This window comes from Chlorocebus sabaeus, chromosome 25 (assembly GCF_047675955.1).
Source record: "Chlorocebus sabaeus isolate Y175 chromosome 25, mChlSab1.0.hap1, whole genome shotgun sequence".
Lineage (NCBI taxonomy): Eukaryota > Metazoa > Chordata > Mammalia > Primates > Cercopithecidae > Chlorocebus > Chlorocebus sabaeus.
This window is the reverse complement of record NC_132928.1, coordinates 5,503,729-5,524,566: the sequence shown is the minus strand read 5'-3', so window position 1 is coordinate 5,524,566 and position 20,838 is coordinate 5,503,729. Positions and strand designations below refer to the sequence as shown.

At 41.8% G+C, this 20,838-nt stretch overlaps 1 protein-coding gene across 1 annotated transcript in view; it reads left to right on the top strand.

Moving 5' to 3' along the window:
- FBXO28 (F-box protein 28) overlaps nt 1-10,255 on the top strand; it is a 43,867-nt gene extending 33,612 nt beyond the window's left edge. Inside the window, exons 4-5 of the mRNA XM_007988342.3 lie at nt 1,515-1,710; nt 5,582-10,255. Of these exons, the coding sequence (XP_007986533.1) occupies nt 1,515-1,710; nt 5,582-5,976 (591 nt within the window). The 3' untranslated portion in view covers nt 5,977-10,255. The remainder of the gene's footprint in view (nt 1-1,514; nt 1,711-5,581) is intronic.
- Nucleotides 10,256-20,838: the final 10,583 nt, after the last annotated feature.

Below are 20,838 nucleotides of genomic sequence, written 5' to 3'. Positions count from 1 at the left end.
GCGTGGTGGTGCATGCCTGTAATCCTAGCTACTTGGAAGGCTGAGACAGGAGAATCACTTGAACCCTGTGATTGGAGGTGACAGTGAGCCAGGATCGTGCCATTGCACTCTAGCCTAGACAACACAGTGAGACTTCATCTTAAAAAAAAAAGAAAAGGCCGGGCGTGGTGGCTCACACCTGTAATCCCAGCACTTTGGGAGGCCGAGACGGGCGGATCACGAGGTCAAGAGATCGAGACCATCCTGGCTAACACGGTGAAACCCCGTCTCTACTAAAAAAAAAAAAATACAAAAAACTAGCCGGGCGAGGTGGCGGGCGCCTGTAGTCCCAGCTACTCGGGAGGCTGAGGCAGGAGAATGGTGTAAACCTGGGAGGCGGAGCTTGCAGTGAGCTGAGATCCGGCCACTGCATTCCAGCCTGGGCGACAGAGCGAGACTCTGTCCCAAAAAAAAAAACAAAAAAGGAATTTTATCTTTAGGTCTATACTGAAGCCACGGGAAGAATTAAGGATAACGTATAACCTCACAGGGATGAAAGCTAAACGCATAAATGCCTGAGGAAGGTTCACTTAACCATTTCAGCAAGAGAGTTAGGTATTCTCCCCATTACAATTATCATTAAAACAAAAAAAGATCTTCTGCTACCTTTTGGTGATGACAGGAAGTGACAAGACTGCATTCCAATCCATAACAAGCCTCAGAGAAACAAAACTTAAAGGGATAGAGCACATGGGGGCAGTATTAAAAAGAGCGGAGAAATCACGCTGAGTCCCTGCAGCTTAGGGGAACAGATTCAGGTTTGGAGGATTAATAAAATAGGGGTTTGGGCAATCTCCAACCCTACCCTAGCTCCCATACAAGATTTAATTTCTTAGTTTAGTCCTCTAGTGTCTATAGCAATTTGTATATCTGTTTGTATCACTTATGTACACACATATCTCCCCAGTTACACTGTGATTTCCTTCAGGGTTAGGAGCTTTATTTGATGCATCCTGATTCCTCAGCCCCAACACAGTACCTGATACATAAGCGGTGTTTAATAAATGCAAGTATAAAGTATTGTAACAGGCCGGGCGCAGTGGCTCATGCCTCTAATCCCTGCACTTTGGGAGGCCAAGGCAGGTGGATTCTGAGGTTAGGAGTTTGAGACCAACCTGGACAACATGAAACCTGTCTCTACTAAAAATACAAAAAATTAGCCACATGTGATGGCAGGCACCTGTTATTCCAGCTACTCAGGAGACTGAGACAGAGGTTGCAATGAGCTGAGATTGCACCACTGCACTCCAGCTTGGGCAACGAGCGAAACTCCGTCTCAAAAAAAAAGTACTGTAACAAGCCCAAAAGCCATGTGTTGTAAATAGCAATATTCTTCAGTGGCCAGTACATCACTTAAATCACCCTACAGGTCTTTACTGGAATTGCAGAACAAGCAGTTACTTCTCTGCCTGTTTAGCTGTTTTCTTTATTAAAAAAGAAACATCTAAAATGCTAATGAGAATTCATTATTTTAGGTGATTGATGAGATTTATCGCGTGTTGAGATACGTCAATTCTACCAGAGCCCCTCAGCGAGCTCATGAAGTACTTCAAGAATTAAGGGATATATCCTCCATGGCAATGGAGTACTTTGATGAAAAGATTGTTCCAATTTTAAAGAGGAAATTACCAGGATCAGATGTTTCTGGAAGACTCATGGGCTCACCTCCAGGTACCTCTACTTTATAATCATGTTTGTACATAATTTTGTAACTTGTTTCTGGTTTTTTTCCACTTAAGTGTCTTGAACTTTTCTGTGTTAGTAGTTGTTTATTGGCAGCATCATTTTTAATGAGATTGGATTATCAACCATAACTTATACAACTGATCCACTAGTTAGGCACATTTCTTGTTTCTAGCTTTTCAGTGCTTACTCAAGAACAATCTGAGCAGTCTTGTGACTAAATCTTTGCACATATCCATATTGACTTACAATAAACATATTAGAAATAGAATAGCTGGGCCCGGCCAGGCACGGTGGGACACACCTGTAATCCCAGCACTTTGAGAGGCCAAGGTAGGTGGATCACCTGACTGAGGTCAGTAGTTCGAGACCACCCTGGCCAACATGGTGACACCCGTATCTACTAAAAATACAAAAATTTGCTGGGCATGGAGGCGCACACCTGTAATCCCAGCTACTCTGGAAGCTGAGGCAGAAGAATCACTTGAACTGGGGAGGCAGAGGTTGTAGTGAGCCAGATTCATGCCATTGCACTCCAGCCTGGGCAACAAGAGCAGAACTCTTATCTCAAAAAAAAAAAAAAAAGAAACAGGATTGCTGGACCAGGCGCAATGGCCCACGCCTGTGGTCCCAGCACTTTGGGAGACTGAGGCAGAAAGATTGCTTCAGCCCAGGAGTTCAAGACCAGCCCGGGAAACATAGGGAAACCCCCGTCTCTACAAAGAATTTTAAAAATAGCCGGGTGTTAGTGGCGCATGCCTGTGGCCCCAGCTACTCAGGAGGCTGAGGTGTGAGACCCTGTCTCCAAAAAAATAAATAAATAATAGAATTACAGGTGAAAAGTTACGTACAGATGCTCCTTAATTTACAATGGGATTACATCCTGATAAACCCGTCATAAGTAGAAAATATTGTAAGTCAAAAAATGCACTTAATACACGAACCTACCAAACATCATAGCTTAGCCTAACCTACCTTAAACATGCTCAGAACACTTACATTAGTTTACAGTTGGGCAAAATTATCTAGCAAAGTATATTTTATGATAAAGCATCCTTGTGTAATTTACTGAATTCATTTTCTATTATACTGAAAGTGAAAAGCAGAATGGTTCTGTGGATACCTGAGGTACAGTTTCTACTGAATGTCTATCACTTCCATACCATCGTAAAGTCAAAAAATGATTAAGTTGGCTGGGCGCAGTGGCTCACGCCTGTAATCCCAGCACTTTGGGAGGCCAAGGCGGGCAGATCACCTGAGGTCAGGAGTTCGAGACCAACCTGGCCAACATGGTAAAACCCTGTCTCTACTTTAAAAATACCAAAAAATTAGCCAGGCGTGGTGGCGCACGCCTGTAGTCCCAGCTACTAGGGAGGCTGAGGCATGCGAATCGCTTGAACCCAAGAGGCGGAGGTTGTAGTGAGCCAAGATCATGGCATTGCACTCCAGCCTGGGTAACAGAGTGAGACTCTGTCTCAAAAAAAAAAAAAAAAATCATTAACTTGAACCATTGTAATTTGAGGACTTTTTTTTATGTTTCTGATGAATTAATATTCATTTTTTTAAAAAACAAATATACCAGATAAAATGCCAAAAACTCTTCAGGGAAATATTTGGTGAATTATTTCAGCCCCCAAAGTGTCTGGCTGCTACTTTATTTTTATTTATTCATTCATTTATTTATTTATTTATTTTGAAATGGAGTCTCACTCTGTCACCCAGGCTGGAATGCAATGGCGTGATCTCTGCTCACTGCAGACTGCACCTCCCAGGTTCAAGCAATTCTCCTGCCTCAGCCTCCTGAGTAGCTGGGATTACTGGTACACACCACCACGCCCGGCTAATTTTTGTATTTTTTAGTAGAAACGGGGTTTCACCATGTTGTTTAGGTTGTTGGTCTGGAACTCCTGACCTCGTGATCCACCCGCCTTGGCCTCCCAAAGTGCTGGGATTACAGGCATGAGCCACCATGCCCGGCTGCTACTTTGAAAGATAGGGTTCATAAGGCTATTTTGAACAGTATCACTTCATCTGTGCTAAATAACTGTTTTTGCAAAAGTATATTGGCTCCTAGAGATTTGTGCCTTTATCTACTGAAAGACTTAATTATTTAATATCCCCAACTCTGGCAAGTACTTTAATTAGGAAAGAATTTAGTAGAACTTTTTATTTTGTTCAGATTAGTTAGCTCCCTGTAGTATTCAGTGAGGCAACCAAGTGGCTCTCTGTAATTGAGTAATAAAGCCTACACATCTCAGCATTAATATATCTGTTATTTATTGAGTACCTATTATGCACACAGCACTGTACTGTGTCCTGTGGAGACTAAAAGGAAGTGTAATACATGGTGTCTGCTCTCAAGGATCTTACTATTTCAAAAGGTAAGATATACTCAGACTTGAAGTTAAATTATCATAGGCAAAACAAATAATGCAATGTCCAATTAAATGTCAAATGAGAGCAGAGAAACAATTTTAAGGTAGATCAGTGCTGGCTGGTCTGATGGAAACATCACAGGAGGTAAGGATTGATTTAAGCCTTGGTGAATAAGTAGAAGTTGGTTATGGATAAGCAGAGAGGGAAAGAAGAATGCATCCGTAAAGGAAATACAGTTATTTAGATGCGCAAGGAGAAGATTAACATGATGTGTTTAGGGTATGAAAGGACCCATCCGATTCTTTTAGAAAACCTTCAGTAGATAAGGTTAAAAGAAAGTAGGTTCTTTGTTTAAAATAGTTATTTTTATGCTTGTGTTACATTCTAATTATTCCTGAAAGAGTAGGTCCAAGGCCCTCCTACACCATGCCGGGAATTCTTTGTGATCATAATGTATGATGTAACCCACTCTTTAATGGAGTCCTATCATTTGGCTAAAGTTGAAGCCTTTGCAGATAACTTAAGTTCAGAGCGAACTTAAGAACACGATACAGGTTGAGTATCCCTTATCCAAATTTCTTAGGACCAGAAGTGTTTCAGATTTCAGCTTTTTTTCAGATTTTGGAATATTTGCATTACACGTACTGGCTGCACAGTCTCTTATCCACATACCCACAATCCAAAATGCTCCAATGAGCCATTTCCTTGAGCATCATGTTGGTGCTCAAGAAGTTTCAGATTTTGGATTTCAGATTTCTGGATTAGAAACATGGAACCTGTAGGTCTGTACTTCTAACTTGAAAGTGTGTTTGTTATGTGAATTAGATAGAAAATAATTATTTTCTGGCCGGGCACAGTGCTTCAATGCATCTGTAATCTCAGCACTTTGGGAGGCTGAGGCGGGCGGATCACGAGGTCAGGAGATCCAAACCATCCTGGCTAACACAGTGAAACCCCATCTCTACAAAAAATACAAAAAGAAATTAGCCGGGTGTGGTGGCGGGCGCCTGTAGTCCCAGCTACTCGGGAGGCTGAGGCAGGAGAATGACATGTACCTGGGAGGAGGAGCTTGCAGTGAGCCGAGATCGTGCCACTGCACTCCAGCCTGGGCGACAGAGCGAGACTCCATCTCAAAAAAAAAAAAAAAAAAATTATTATTTTCTAATTTTACTGCTTGTGTTTTTGTTACTAGGTTCTGAAAATATTTTACAATATTTTAAACTCAAGTTTATGCCATTAAATGCCTTTCTTCATTTCCTGGCAGTCTACATACTGCCACATGAGCAGGAGAATCAGAATTTAAACTCATTTATAGTTAAAATAAGATGTTAAATTATGATGATTAACCCAACTGACCGACTGGATTGCAAAGAAGAAGAAATTCTCAGAAGTGACATAATAAGGGTATTCCATTTTTAAATAAGTGTAAGACTGGTAGAGAAACATTTTAAGTGACTGACCCTTTTAAATTATTCCTCCACAGTTCCAGGACCATCTGCAGCCCTAACAACAATGCAGCTCTTCTCCAAGCAAAACCCTTCAAGACAAGAGGTTACCAAACTCCAGCAGCAGGTTAAAACAAATGGTGCTGGCGTGACTGTTCTCAGGCGTGAAATTTCTGAGCTTCGCACCAAAGTGCAAGAACAGCAAAAACAGCTTCAAGACCAGGACCAGAAACTGCTAGAGCAGACCCAGATCATAGGTGAACAAAATGCACGGTTGGCAGAGCTAGAACGCAAACTACGAGAAGTAATGGAAAGTGCTGTAGGAAATTCCTCAGGGTCTGGGCAGAATGAGGAGTCTCCTCGGAAACGAAAAAAGGCCACAGAAGCCATAGACTGTCTTAGGAAATCTAAACGTCTTCGGAATAGAAAGTAAATTGGAATGTGGTTCTAGTTCCAGAGGAAGACGCAGCTTAGTAGCTTAAGCAGTTACGCATATCAGGATACTGTGAGCAACACGGTGTCCCTTAAGCTTCTAGGCTTTCAGAACACAACTTAAACTTGAACTCTTATGGTTGGGACATTCTTTTCCCGCTTCTCCTGATTGAACTGATGCACAGAATCTTTTTACTTTGCAATAGATTTGTACTAACCAGACCTGTTCTATCATGTTTTGAGGAGTTAACTTTTTTCTGTGCAGATAATGTTGAAAGTAAGTTAATTTGTTTCTGCATATATGCACATACATAAGTATCTTAAACCCAGTCTTGACAGACTAAACAGAAGTTAAGTTTAATACAGAAAATGTCCTGTTCACTTGAAAGAAAAGACCTACTTTTTAAATGGACACTATCTTGGTTCCTTTTTTTTTTTTTTAAGTCGTCTTTTGGTTATAAGTGACCTTTGTCTGGAATGTCTGAAAAGTAGTTAATGCTTTTTGGTATTGAAGTAATGGGTAACTAAAATGGACTTCCATAGTATTGACTGTAGAAGGAGGCTCTACAGTATGGACTATATATTTTTATAAACTACTGGCAAGAAACTTACCCAGCTGTTATACATGTTTTCAATTCTCTTTGGGGGCCATGTCCTACATTTGCATGGATGGATGCATGCATTGCCTAATCAACTCACTTAAAAAGCTCTTGCACTGGTATTGATCTTGAACCTCTATACTTCTCCACTTTTTAGAGCAGCGTCTTAGTTTAAGCGCTTAACATCTTCCACCACAACAGCTTGCCTCTAGAGGGGGAATTTTTCATCCATTTGTCCTCCAGTTTTATAGGAACAAGAGACTATTAAAGCCCATTGCTTTATCTGTTCTCTGTAGGGTTCAGGTACACTGGCTAAGGCAGAACCCCAAATTCCAAGGCTCTTTCTATCAATATTGGACCTCTGGGAGTTAGTACTCCTCTTTGCTCACCACTGTGTGCTCAGTTGATCAGATGTGGTGAGTGAGTAGGGGATTCGACTTGCGGGATGCAGTTTTGCCATTGCAGCAAAGTTCATTGAGGAAAATCGTACCATGAAAAAGCATTTTGATTATTTCATTTCTGGGGGATGACCTTGAGGGAAGCTTTTTAATATTAGTTTCAAGCTTTCCTTATCCTACAACTTTAAACAAAAGCTTTAATTTTGTTTGCACTCCTGTTTTGAGCTTGTAACTGGAAAAGCATGTCTTGCACTGTTCAACCTCCTAAGTGGTCACTTTAACAACCTCCAAATTGTGTACAGTGGTTATTTTCCCCAGTTGTATATTTTTGAGACATTCAATTATCACTGTCTTAGTTGTATTTTAATTTACTAAATTATGTAGCTGTTTGTTAAGTTGTTTTAAACAGCTGTTGCCTTGGGCTTCAGTTTGATTTAAAGTAAATTTGGGTGTAATATAGAAAACTGTCCCTTTCCAGGCAGGGGTTGGCGCCTGTGTAACCCTAAGGTTTGGTAGACGCCTTAGTCGAATAAGAGCACAAGGCTATCGCCTTTTATCCGTCCACCGTGACATGGCTGTGCGTCCTTTAAATTAACCTCACCAGACGAAGCTTCTTCTATCCATTTTTAATATTGTCCTTACATAATATTGTCCTTAGATTTTCATCAATTCTATGTCTGACTTTGAAATTCCATTTACAATGTAGTATGTTTTCAATGAAAAACCATAAAGTAACATCCAAGTGTTTCATGGTTTGTTGGGAAGGTAATTTTAAAATAAAACAATTTCCAAAAAACATTTGTCAGCCAAGGTCATCCATAAAAGTCCCCGTCTGGAACTTATTTTCTCAGCACTTCTCATTTTTATAATCAGAGTATTTAGCCATATTATCATACCTTTAGAGGAGGCCTGGTGGAATACCCAGGGCCTCGACTAGTCTGCTTTTCTGGTCACAGGAAGACTTTTTTTTTACATATCAAAGTATGTGTTTACAGATTTACAGAGTGGGATCCATATGCATCAAAGGGATACAGCCCCAGACTATTTCTTTAATGGTCGTTCATGAACTATTAAGTTTCCTGGATTTCTTTTTAAACTACATCTAGATAGCCTAAACATCTGTGTAGTCTTCCATTAGTTAACATGTGTATATGGCTTTCATAATAAGTAGTCACACTGTTAGAAGGTAAATTTTCTATTACAAAATCCAAATTTCTATTGCATACACTTATCTATTCATAAAGCTAATTCATTGTACTTGTTAATGCATGAATGTTCCATGCAGTAGAAGAATAAAGCACTACAGTTCGTTCGGTTGTTCAAATCTTAAATCTTAGGCTATTTAGCTAAAACATGTTAGGATGTTGCCTTCACCAGTTATTAGGACAGTTATTAGCCGTTATGCTTACATATGGATAGCATAATGGTATTTAAGGTTCAACAAACTGCAGATTATTTTGATCAGGTGAAGCTGACATATGTTACAGAAAAACTGTAAATTAACCTCCTGAGAGAACCATTCTGCCCTGCATTTTAAGTCAGGTATTTAAATGCTGTGTGTTGTTAATATTGCGTTGTCTTAGTGCAACATTTCTTGAAGTATTCCCATCATCTTCCTTGGCTGTTTTTCAGAGGAGACATCTCCATGTTAAGGTGTCATTCCCACATAGGGATGTATTATGGTACAGCGCTTCACACATGGATAACAATGTGAAAAGGCGTGCCTAAGAAATGAAAAGGGCTGGCCTTGTCCCCACCCCAGCTGGATCCTCTGCTTATCTCCCACATGCACTTGGCTTACCTGGTTTTCACAGATTCTGAGGTTATAGAACCTGTTGTTTTTCAAACTCCTGTACAGAGCCTGGAAATAATGGAGCAAATGCAAATGTATTGAGTCATTATACTTAGTTTTAAAGACTATTGGGGTATCATCCAGTCAAAAGCCACTGATTTGGGAAGCAATTTTTTTGTAAAACACGTTTTTTGGAGTACTGAACTTTACAGGGGCTTGCCTTAATCTCTATTTAGTAGTTTCAAGATGTATGCGCAATTATTCTACGTGTTAAAAATGTTAAAATATTCTATGTAGCCCCAAAGGTGGGTAAAACAGTGTAAGTAATGCCTAAGTTAATAAGCTAAAAGGTGTCACTACAGCTGGATTTTTTGAGAGAAAATGGACATAAAACTAGGCTATGTGTAATAAAAATGGCACCTTAAGATTGCACTATTTTATGCATTATTTTATATGCCATTTCATAGCCTGCACTTTAATCTCCAAAGAAACGATGTATGATGTCCCAGTTGTTCCTTATTCTTAATAAATTTTTCCTAAGACAGGGCACTTAATTCTATTTTACTATACTAAATTAGTTTCTTGGAGGTAGATTCCTTTCTTGAGTTCTCTGTTTCCTTAGCCATAATAATTTCTAGGATCTGGGAACTCCCTATATTGTCTATTTCCAACATTATATAATTTTAATTTAATGTAATGTAAATCTCATACTTGGTGATCAGCACATTCTTATATCCTGCTCTACCAATGAGTACCCATTTGTTACACTTACCAAACTCTCTAAAAACATATACTGTGAGTAAGATTTGAAGCCAGGAATAAAAGGCAGTCTGAAAGAAAACGTCCTATATGATGCAGTTGTTTGGAAATGGCTGATTTCTGATATGAAACCCAATTTGATAACACCATTCAGTTCTTTGACTTGGGATCTATCTGAATTGCTTTAACTAGTACACAAAAGGTTAAGTTACGACTACTTTAAATTTGTATAGCCTGCCATCTGAGGTGAACTATTTTCAAAAAATACTAAATCTATGAACTGAGACTAGCAATTAGTTGGCTGCTCCCTACCATGATTTTACTTTTAATAGCAATACAGTTATATTGGTGATAAATATGACAGGCTTAAGTACTGCCGGCCTTTCGCATCTTCCTAATCATCTTGGTTAAATTTCTGAGGTTTAAAAATTAGATCCAGATTTCTTCTGTTGTGTCTGAAGAGAACTATGACATTTTAGAAATATATTGGCAATCTGTTAGGTCCATTGGCAAAGTATATTGGTCCATATTCAAACCTATTCCAAAAGATTAGAGGTGTTTAAGATTCCTTTATTGTGGTACCATGTCTGTTTACCTATGCTCATGAGCAACAATAAATTACTAGTTTACCTTCTGGAATTTTAATTGTTATAACTGAATCAATTATTGGAAAGTGAAAAACACCTCCCGGTCACACAACAGGGTACGTAAATAAATGTGTTGTTACCAGTGCTACTTGTTTTCTTTGTATTTCATCCACAAAAGAATATGGAGCTCTATTGCTAACATACCATATTAATAGCTACTGTCTTTTGGAGCACTGTACTGTGTGTTTTACAGATGTTACAGTGGTCCTCACAGCTACCTTATAAAGTAGGTCTTACTCTACATGGGGAAGTTGAACTCGTGCTAAGCAATGTGTCCACAGTGTATGCAAGTAAGTGGCATAAGTGGGATTTGACCCATAAGCTCTGAAGTTTATAAACTTCCTACTACACTATACTACATCCTAGAAACCTGAGAATAATGAGACTCTGAACTTAATATAAGCAAGACCATCCCACACATCCACTAGAAGCAGTCAGTGCCCAAATCACTAATACTAACAGTAGTACGTAGAACTGAGATCAAGAAAAAGCTGGGCTAGGCCGGGCACGGTGGCTCACACCTGTAATCCTAGCACTTTGGGAGGCCAAGGTGGGCAGATCATGAGGTCAGGAGTTCGAGACCAGCCTGGCCAACATGGTGAAACCTCATCTCTACTAAAAATACAAAAATTAGCTGGGCGTGGTGGCAGGTACCTCTAATCCCAGCTCCTCGGGAGGCTGAGGCAGGAGAATTGCTTGAACCCAGGAAGCGGAGGTTGCCGTGAGCCAAGAGCATGCCATTGTACTCCAGCCTAGGTGACAGAGCGAGACTCCATCTCAAAAAAAAAAAAAGTTGGGCTTGGTGGAGGCAAGTTTTAAGGTTATGCAAGTAACCTTAAACTTGCACCTAGGTGTGCAAGTGAAAGAGAATGTTTTTAAGGCTTCGAGAACCTGTAATCTAAACTCAGAGGAAGTCCTGGCAGTAGATGTGCTCTGAGGCTACTGATGTGTAAAGTCCCCTTCTGGCCCAGTGCGGTGGCTCACACCTGCTACCCCAGCATTGTGGGAGACCAAGATGGGTGGGTCATTTGAGGCCAGGAGTTTGAGACCAGACTGGCCCATGTGGCAAAACCCCATCTCTACTAAAAATACAAAAATTAGCCAGACATGGTGACGCACATCTGTAGTCTCAGCTACTAGGGAGGCCAAGGCATGAGAACTGCTTGAGCTGGGGAGGTGGAGGTTACAGCAAGTCGAGGTCACGCCACTGCACTCCAGCCTGGGCAACAGAGCAAGACTCTGTTTCCAAAAATGTCACATTCCTATAATATATGCTGCTGGTCAGTAGAAAAGTAGCAACTACCAATTCTTTTGCCCTGCAAGGGCAGGGTACTAGTTCTCTTTTCAAGACTACTTCCAGTTCCAAAACTAAATGCTTAACAACAAAATAAAATCATATACATCAGTTTAACCTGTTTCTTAAAGGTATAACTGGTAGAGAATTGCTGAAAACAGTTCTCTGAAGAAGATAAAACTTCTCTAAGTGCTTTAACCCCAGCCTGTAGACAGCTTAGATTTTCAGAAAAGAGATCACAGATAACTTTATACTGTGGGTGAGGGTGACAACAGTGGTGTCAATTGTCCTAGCACCATTACTGCGTTCTAGTCATCCAGATAGCCTAGAAAGATAAAGGTGGCCGCTGTGTATCCCCAGTCTTCAGAAGGCAGATGAGGGTGGAAATTTGAATTTTCATATTCTCCAGGTGACTCAATTGCTGTGTAATAGATTGACATTGTTAGAAACCAAGGATCTTCACCAGTATTCTTGCTTTTTTGCTTTTCTTTAAAAAACTTTTTAAAAGATCTCACCTGTATGAACTTCCCCATGTTAATTGCTGAACCAATTCTTACAGAATTCATTAAAGATGATGTTCTTTCCAAAAAGATGTATCTCAACTCGCTGGTATACATTCCTCTGTTTTTTTTTTGTTTGTTTGTTTTGTTTGTATGGAGTCTCTGTTGCCCAGGCTGGAGTGCAGTGGTGCGATCTCTGCTCACTGCAACCTCCGCCTCCTGGGTTCAAGGGATTCTCCCGCCTCAGCTTCCTAAGTAGCTGGTATTACAGGTGTGCGCCACCACACCCACCTAATTTATGTATTTTTGGTAGAGATGGGGGGGTTTCACTATGTTGGCCAGGCTGGTCTCGAACTCCCAACCTCAGGTGATATGCCCGCCTTGGCCTCCCAAAGTGCTGGGATTACAGGCATGAGCCACCGCACCCGGCCTACATCCCTCTGTTTTCTGATTGATCATTTCCTCAAAGCAAAATTAGAGTAAATCATATGCACAAGAAATGTGAGCAGTTGGGTGTTTGGCCAAAATGTACAACTGATAACTATAAAGGAAATACAAATCAAGGACAAACTTCCCCTAATTCAATAAATTCTGTTCAAGGAGACGCAACTAAATAGCTGTCAACTTTCTCAACTTTTGTGTTTTTAAACCTTTTTCCTCTTCTCTTTCCGTTTGAACAAAAGTCGAATTCAAATTAACTGATTTGTTAAGAATCTGTGAAGCAGCAATGTAAATAGCAAAACTGACTCCAGAATGCAACACCTAAGATGTACTTTTCTGTGATAAGACAAGGGGAACACCCCTCCCTTCTCAAGGCCAAGCCAAAGAGAATTACTTGGGGTGGGGTAGAGAAGAGAGGGCTAGGCCAGGCGCGTTGGCTCATGCCTGTAATCCCAGCACTTTGGGATGCCGAGGCAGGCAGATCACGAGGTCAAGAGATTGAGACCATCCTGGCCAACATGGTGAAACCCCATCTCTACTAAATATACAAAAATTAGCTGGGCGTAGTGGTGTGTGCCTGTAGTCCTAGCTACTTGGGAGGCTGAGGCAGGAGAATAGCTCGAACCCGGGAGGCAGAGGCTGCAGTGAGCTGAGATCGCACCACTGCACTCCAGCCTGGCAATAGAGTAAGACTCCGTCTCAAAAAAAAAAAGAGAGAGAGAGAGAAAAGAGGGCTAAACTGCTTGTTCTTTCTTTGGAGAGTTGGAGCAAGCTTACAAGAAAGTGCTAAAGATAAACGGTTCCTGTAACCCTACTGTAAGAGGACACTGCCTCTTACAGTGTGGCCCATGGATCAACAGCCTCTGAATCACATAGGAGCGTCTGTGAAATGTAGAATCTCAGGCCCCATTCCAGAACCAAATCTGCATTTTAACAAGATCACCTTGTTAAAGTGATTAGTTTGCACATTAAAATTTGAGAAATACCACTGTAAAGCACATTTGTCGTTTTGAATCTAAATGCTAAACAACCCTTAGCTCCCCATATTTAGCAATAACAAAGAAAATGGAGTGAGAGAAGAGAGGAAGAAGAGTAAAAGGGAGGAGAAAGTAGGAAGAAAATACGAAAGTTAGTATTGGTCAGGGACAGTTTTTGAAACCAGTAGGGGTCATGACCATCAGCCATCCCAAACAGAAAACAGTTTCATCACCTTTGGTGTCATAAAAGAAATTTATATTAAAATTCCCACCAATATCAAAACAGTCACTACCATTTGAGAATAAAGAAACTATTTAAAAAAATACACTTTGGGAGGCCAGGGTGGGAGGATTGCTTGCATCTAGGAGTTCATGACCAGCCTGAGCAACATACCAAGACTTTGTCTCTACCAAAAACAAAAATTTTTAATTTAAAATTAAAAAAAAAAATACACCTGTAGTCCCAACTACTTGGGAGGCTGAGACAGGAGGATGGCTTGAGCCCAGGAGGTCAAGTCTGCAGTGAGCTGCCACTGTACTCAGCCTGAGTGACAGCAAGACCTTGTCTCAAAAAATAATAGTAAAATATCCATCAATAGGAGACAGGTTTCATAAATTGGGATATATCCTTACAATATAATACTAGGCACCTGTAAAAATAAGAAAATTATCCATATGCTCAGAAATATTTCTGGCCAGGTGCAGTGGCTCATGCCTGCAATCCCAGCACTTTGGGAGGCCAGCGTAGGCAGATCACTTGAGGTCAAGAGTTCAAGACCAGCCTGACCAACATGGTGAAACCCCATCTCTACTAAAAATACAAAAAGTAGCTGGGCATGGTGGTGGGCACCTGTAATTCCAGCTACCTGGGAGGCTGATGCAGGAGAATCACTTGAACCTGGGAGGCAAAGGTTGCAGTGAGCTGAGATCGTGCCACTGCACTCCAGCCTGGGAGACAGAGTGAGACTACGTCTCAAACAGAGAAAAAAAACAAAAAACAAAAAGGCCGGCATGGTGCCTCATGCCTGTAATCCCAGCACTCTGGGAGGCCAAGGTGGGTGGATCACCTGAGATCAAGAGTTCGAGACCAGCCTGGCCAATGTGGTGAAACCCTGTCTCTACTAAAAAAAATCCAAAAAGTAGCCAGGCATGGTGGCATGTGTCTGTAATCCCAGCTATGCAGGAGAATCACTTGAACCCAGGAGGTGGAGGTTGTGGTGAGCTGAAATTGTGCCACTGCACACCAGTTTGGAAGACAGAGTGAGACTCTGTCTCAAAAAGAAAAATATATATATATATTTCCAAGACTGCTAAGGGAAATAACAAAATACAGAATAGTATTACAGTATACTAACTTTTGTGAAAAATAAAGAGGGAAATAATATAGAGTCATGCTAAATAACAACATTTCAGTCAACAAGCAGCAGCATATTCTATGACAGTCCCATATATATATATATATATATATATATATATATATATATTTTTTTTTTTTTTTTTTTTTTTTTTTTTTTTGAGACAGAGTTTCACTCTTGTTGCCCAGGCTAGAGTGCAATGGTGCAATCTCAGTTTACCACAACCCCTGCCTCCCAGGTTCAAGTGATACTCCTGCCTCAGCCTCCCGAGTAGCTAGGATTAGAGGCATGTGCCACCATGCCAGGCTAATTTTATATTTTTTAGTAGAGACGGGGTTTCTCCATGTTGGTCAGGCTGGTCTCGAACTCCCGACCTCAAGTAATCCACCTGCCTCAGCCTCCCAAAGTGCTGGGATTACAGGCATGAGCCACCACGCCCAGCTTATACTACCATATTTTTACTGCTTCTTTTCTATGTTTATGTGTTTAGATACACAAATACCACTGTGCTATAAGTGCCTACAGTGTTCAGAACAGGAACATGTGATACAGTTTTGTAGTCTAGGATCAATAAGCTGTACCATATAGCCTAGGTGTATAGTAAGCTAAACCATCTAGGTTTGTGTAAGTAAACTCTATGATATTCATACAACACAATGACTTAATGATACATTTCTGAGAGCACATCCCCATATTTAAGCAGTTCATGACTGTAGTGCTAAGTAGTGGCATGCATATGCATAAAGAAACTCTAGGCCGGCACGGTGGCTCATGCCTGTAATCCCAGCAATTTGGGAGGCTGAGGGGGGCAGATCATTTGAGGTCAGGAGTTTGAGACCAGCCTGCCCAACATGGTGAAATCCCACCTCTACTAAAAATACAAAACTTAGGCAGGCATGGTAGTCTGCGCCTGTAGTCCCAGATACTTAGGAGGCTGAGGCAGGAGAATCACTTGAATCTGGGAGTCGGAGGTTGCAGTGAGCTGAGATTACACCACTGCATGCACTCCAGGCTGGGAGACAGAGAGAGACTCCATCTCAAAAAAAAAAAAAAAGGAAGGAAGGAAGGAGACAGAAAGGAAAGAAAGAAAGAAAGAAAGAAAGAAAGAAAGAAAGAAAGAAAGAAAGAAAGAAAGAAAGAAAGAAAGAAAGAAAGAAAGAAAGAAAGAAAGAAAGAGAAAGAGAGAGAGAAAGAGAGAGAGAGAGAGAAAGAGAGAAAGAAAGAAAGAAAGAAAGAAAGAAAGAAAGAAAGAAAGAAAGAAAGAAAGAAAGAAAGAAAGAAAGAAAGAAAGAAAGAAAGAAAGAAAAGAAAAGAAAGAAAGGAAGGAAGGAAGGAAGGAAGGAAGGAAGGAAGGGAGGGAAAGAAAGAAAGAGAAAGAAAGAGAGAAAGAAAGAAAATCTAGAAAAATGCACAGGGAATCAATAACAGTGGTTATATTTTGGGGTTTGACAATATAACAACAGAAACAGGAGCTGGGAGGAGCTTATCACTAGACACCTTCTATATGTTTTTCTATTTTTAATCCATGGAAGTGTATTACCTATTCAACAATTAAACCAGCTCCTATAGACTGAAAGTTTGTGTCCCCACAAAATGTATGCCTTGAAGCCTAATCCTCAAGGGGAGGAGACCAGGAGGTTGGGCTTTGAGGTGGTGATTATGTCATGAGGGTGAGCCTTCATGAATGGGGTTAATGTTCTTTTAAAAGAGACCCCAGGCTAGGCATGGTGGCTCACGCCTGTAATCCCAGCACTTTGGGAGGCCGAAGCAGGCAGATCACCTGAGGTCAGCAGTTTGAGATCAGCCTGGCCAACATGTGAAACCCCATCTCTACTGAAAATACAAAAATTAGCCAGACATGGTGGTGGCGGGTGCCTGTAGTCCCAGCTACTTGGGAGGCTGAGGCAGGAGAATTTCTTGAACCCAGGAAGCGGAGGTTGCAGTGAGCTGAGAGCATACCATTGCACTCCAGCCTGGGTGACAGACAGAGCGAGACTCCATCTCAAAAAAATTAATTAATTAATTAATTAATTTAAAAAATAAAAGAGACCCCACAAAACTCCTTCACTCTTCTGCCATGTGAGGTTATAGCCAGAAGACGGCCATCCATGAACAAAGAAGCAGCCCCTCACCAGATACTGAATACACCAGTGCTTTTATCTTGGACTTCCCAGGCCCCAGAATTGTTTTTTGGTTTTTTGGTTTTTGGTTTTTGTTTTTTGGTTTTTGTTTTTTGTTTTGAGACGGAGTCTCACTCTGTCACCGAGGCTGGAGTGCAATGGCACGATCTCAGCTCACTGCAACCTCCAGCTCCCGAGTTCAAGCGATTCTCCCATCTCAGCCTCCCTAGTAGCTGGGATTACAGGCATGTGCCACCACACCTGGCTAATTTTGTATTTTTAGTAGAGATGAGGTTTCTCCACATTGCTCAGGTTAGTCTCAAACTCCTGACCTCAGATGATCCGCCCACCTCAGGCTCCCAGAGTGCTGGGATTACAGGCGTGAGCCACAGCGCCTGGCCTAATTTTTGTATTCTTAGTAGAGACAGAGTTTCACCATGTTGACCAGGCTGGTTTTGAACTCTTGACCTCGTGATCCATCCGCTTTGGCCTCCCAAAGTGCTGGGATTACACCGTGTCTGGCCTGACCTTGTTTTCTTAAAAACCAAAAACCTAGGAAAAAAACAAAATCTCTTGCAAATGTATTCTCAATCCCAGTCAATCCCCTGCAAAATTCAGACTCTGGAAGAATGAAAGCTATGTGCTATTTTCTCCACTCATTCATATTGTTGGTTTCACACAGATAGATAAAGCTGCTTCATCCTACAGAACTGCTCTATCAGTTCATGGTGTTTTCCTGGATCCTGGACCCCCGCCTTCCCCACCACGAGTCACCTCTGGATCAAGTCCATCTTCTATTTGGGATTTGGAACCCAGACAACCTTTTCCCTTTTTAGCCTCTGCTGTGCTCTAAGCTGTGTGATCTAAGACATGTCACTCACATTCTGGAAGTATTTGCTTCCTCATACATGAAATGGGGGAAATCTCTCTAATCCTGCGGTTTTGATTTCAGTGCTCACTAGTTCAAGACTTTTCTTCTTGCCTATGCCCCTTCACCCTCTTCCGTTGTCAATTTCCTTTTTCATAAGCTGTGGCTGCTGGTGAGTAAAAGAGTCATCTGAGTACAACTGCTTTTGCATGAGCTAGACTTGGAAGGGTGCAAATGGAAGCAGATCCATTTCTTCTCAGTAACCGCTCTTTTAGACTGTCCTGTTGCATTGTTCTGCCCAGATCCCAGAAGGAATCTCGGGCAGGTCCCGGAGACTCTCTTGGTCACTAACAAATTAATCACCTTTATCCAGTTATTTAAAAATCCAGCCTGATCCGAAGAAAGACTTTATTGTCTCAATTGATTAAAGCTTCTTTCCTCTTTCTTTTCTCTTTTTTTGAGATGGAGTCTTGCTCTGTCGCACAGGCTGGAGTGCAGTGGCTCGATCTCGGCTCACTGCAACCTCCACCTCCCAGGTTCAAGCGATTCTCCTGCCTCAGCCTCCCAAGTAGTTAGGATTACAGGTGCCTGCCACCAGGCCCAGCTAATTTTTGCATTTTTAGTAGAGACGGAGTTTCGCCATCTTGGGCAGGCTGGTCTTGAACTCCTGACCTCAGGTGATCTGCCCGCCTTGGCTTCCCAAAGTGCTGGGATTACAGGCATGAGCCGCTGTGCCCACCCGCTTCTTTCCTCTTTCTGTAAGTCAGGCCTGAGTTCAACTTCAGAGAAGCTTTGAGTTGGGCTTCTCCTTTTCACTGGAGAAGGGCAGGAAGGAGGATGTCTTCCATTTCTTCTCTTTGCTTTTCCTCCTCCCTCTCCTGCCAGACTCTCTGCTGTCTAACCCAGTGGGGAGGAGAGACAGAAAAAAGAAAAAAAAATCTGCATTACTGGTATGTTTAGAATCTGTCATGTGTGTCTCTTGGTTGAGGCAGAGATCACACTTTGAGATTGTTTTCCCCAAGGCATTTTCCACTGTTGTTGTTGTTGCTGTTGTTTTCTTTTTTTTAAGAGACAAGATCTTGCTTTATCACTCACTGCAGTCTTGAACTCCTGAGCTCAAGTGATCCTCCCGCGTCAACTTCCTGAGTAGCTGGGACTACCATGCCTGGCTAATTACTTTTATTTTTGATAGATGCAGAGTCTTGCTACATTGCCCAGGCTGGCCTCAAACTCCTGGCCACAAGTGATCTTCCCATCTCAGCCTCCCAAGATGCTGAAATTACAGGCATAAGCCACTGCTCTCAGCCCTCCATTGGTTTTTAAATAATCTCCTCATGGGTTACCTTCACCATGAATTTTTCTTCCGAGTTACCGTACAGCTGACTCACAGGAACCCCTCCTTAGCCCTAGGCATCTGGTGGTAAATGTTCCTTCAAGAAGAAGCATTAGGATGCATGACCTATGAGGCCATAGACAGCAACCAAATCTAGCCCTTGTCAAATGGTTACACATATGGTCCACCTATACCTGATCAACCTGGCAGAAAAGCTGCTATCAGCAGAGACCCTCTGTCCATACTCAGTGACCATGGACAGCTTCTGATTGCCCCTCACCTTTAGGCATGCTCAAGTCCAAGTCAGGTATCAGCCCCTCTGTCTCTCCAAACACAAAAGTCAAGTTCGAGGAATGGTTCTGAGAAACTCTCTTCACTTGGCTGTAATTAAAGCAACAGTTCCTTCTGCCACCAGAGGGTGTGCAGCAAGGATGGGCAGTGCAACCTGGTACCAACGCTCTCTAAAGAAATTCTCTTCTCTCTCTCTCTCTCTTTTTTTTTTTTTTTTTTTTGAGAAGGAGTTTCACTCTTGATGCCCAGGCTGGTGTGCAATGGCACGATCTCGGCTCACTGCAACCTCCACCTCCCAAGTTCAAGCGATTCTCTTGCCTCTGTCTACCGAGTAACTGGGACTACAGGGGCGCACCACTGCGCCTGGCTAATTTTTGTACTTTTTTAATAGACAGGGTTTCACTATGTTGGTCAGGCTGGTCTCAAACTCCTGATCTCATGATCCGCCCTCCTCAACCTCCCAAAGTGCTGGGATTACAGGCATGAGCCATAACACTCGGACCCCTTGCCCTCATTTTTGACAGATAGTTTGCTAGACACAGATCCTTGGTTGATAAGTTTTTTCTTTCAGCACTCTGAATATGCCATCCCACTGCCTTCTGGCCTCCACTGTTTCTCATGAGGAGTCACCTATTCGTCATATCAGGGTCTCCTTTTCGGTGATGAGTCATTCTTCTCCTGCTGTTTCAAGATTTTCTCTTTGGCTTTCAGGATTTTATCATAATGCATCTGAGTGGATCTCTGTTTTGTGTTCATTCTACTTGGGTTCATTTTGTTTTGTTTTGTTTTGTTTTGTTTTTGAGACAGAGTCTCGCTCTGTCACCCAGGCTGGAGTGCAGTGGCGTGATCTCGGCTCACTGCAAGCTCCACCTCCCGGGTTCACGCCATTCTCCTGCCTCAGCCTCCTGAGTAGCTGGGACTACAGACGCCCGCCACCATGCCTGGCTAATTTTTTATATTTTTAGTAGAGGCGGGGTTTCACCGTGTTAACCAGGATGTTCTTGATCTCCTGACCTCGTGATCCGCCTGACTCGGCCTCCCAAAGTGCTGGGATTACAGGGGTGAGCCACTGCGCCTGGCCTCTACTTGGGTTCATTGCATCTCTTGGATGTGTAGATCAATGTTTTCCATCAAATTTAGATCATTTTGGATATATTTTTCCTTTGATTTTTTTTTCTTGCCCTTTTCTCTCCTCTCCTCTGATATTCCCATCAGCTGTATTTTGATGAGCTCAATGATGTCCGAAATTTCTCTGAGGCTCTGTTCATTTTTTATCATGGTAAATATGCATAACAAAATTTACCATTTTAACCACTTTTACATGTACAATTCAGTAGCATTAAGTATATTCACAAATTTGTTCAATCATCACCACTATCCATTTACAGAAATTTTTCATCATCCAAACAGAAACTCTATACCCATTAAAGACTAGCTCCCCACTCCCCTCTTCCCCACCCCCTGTTAATCTCTATTATTCTTTCTGTCT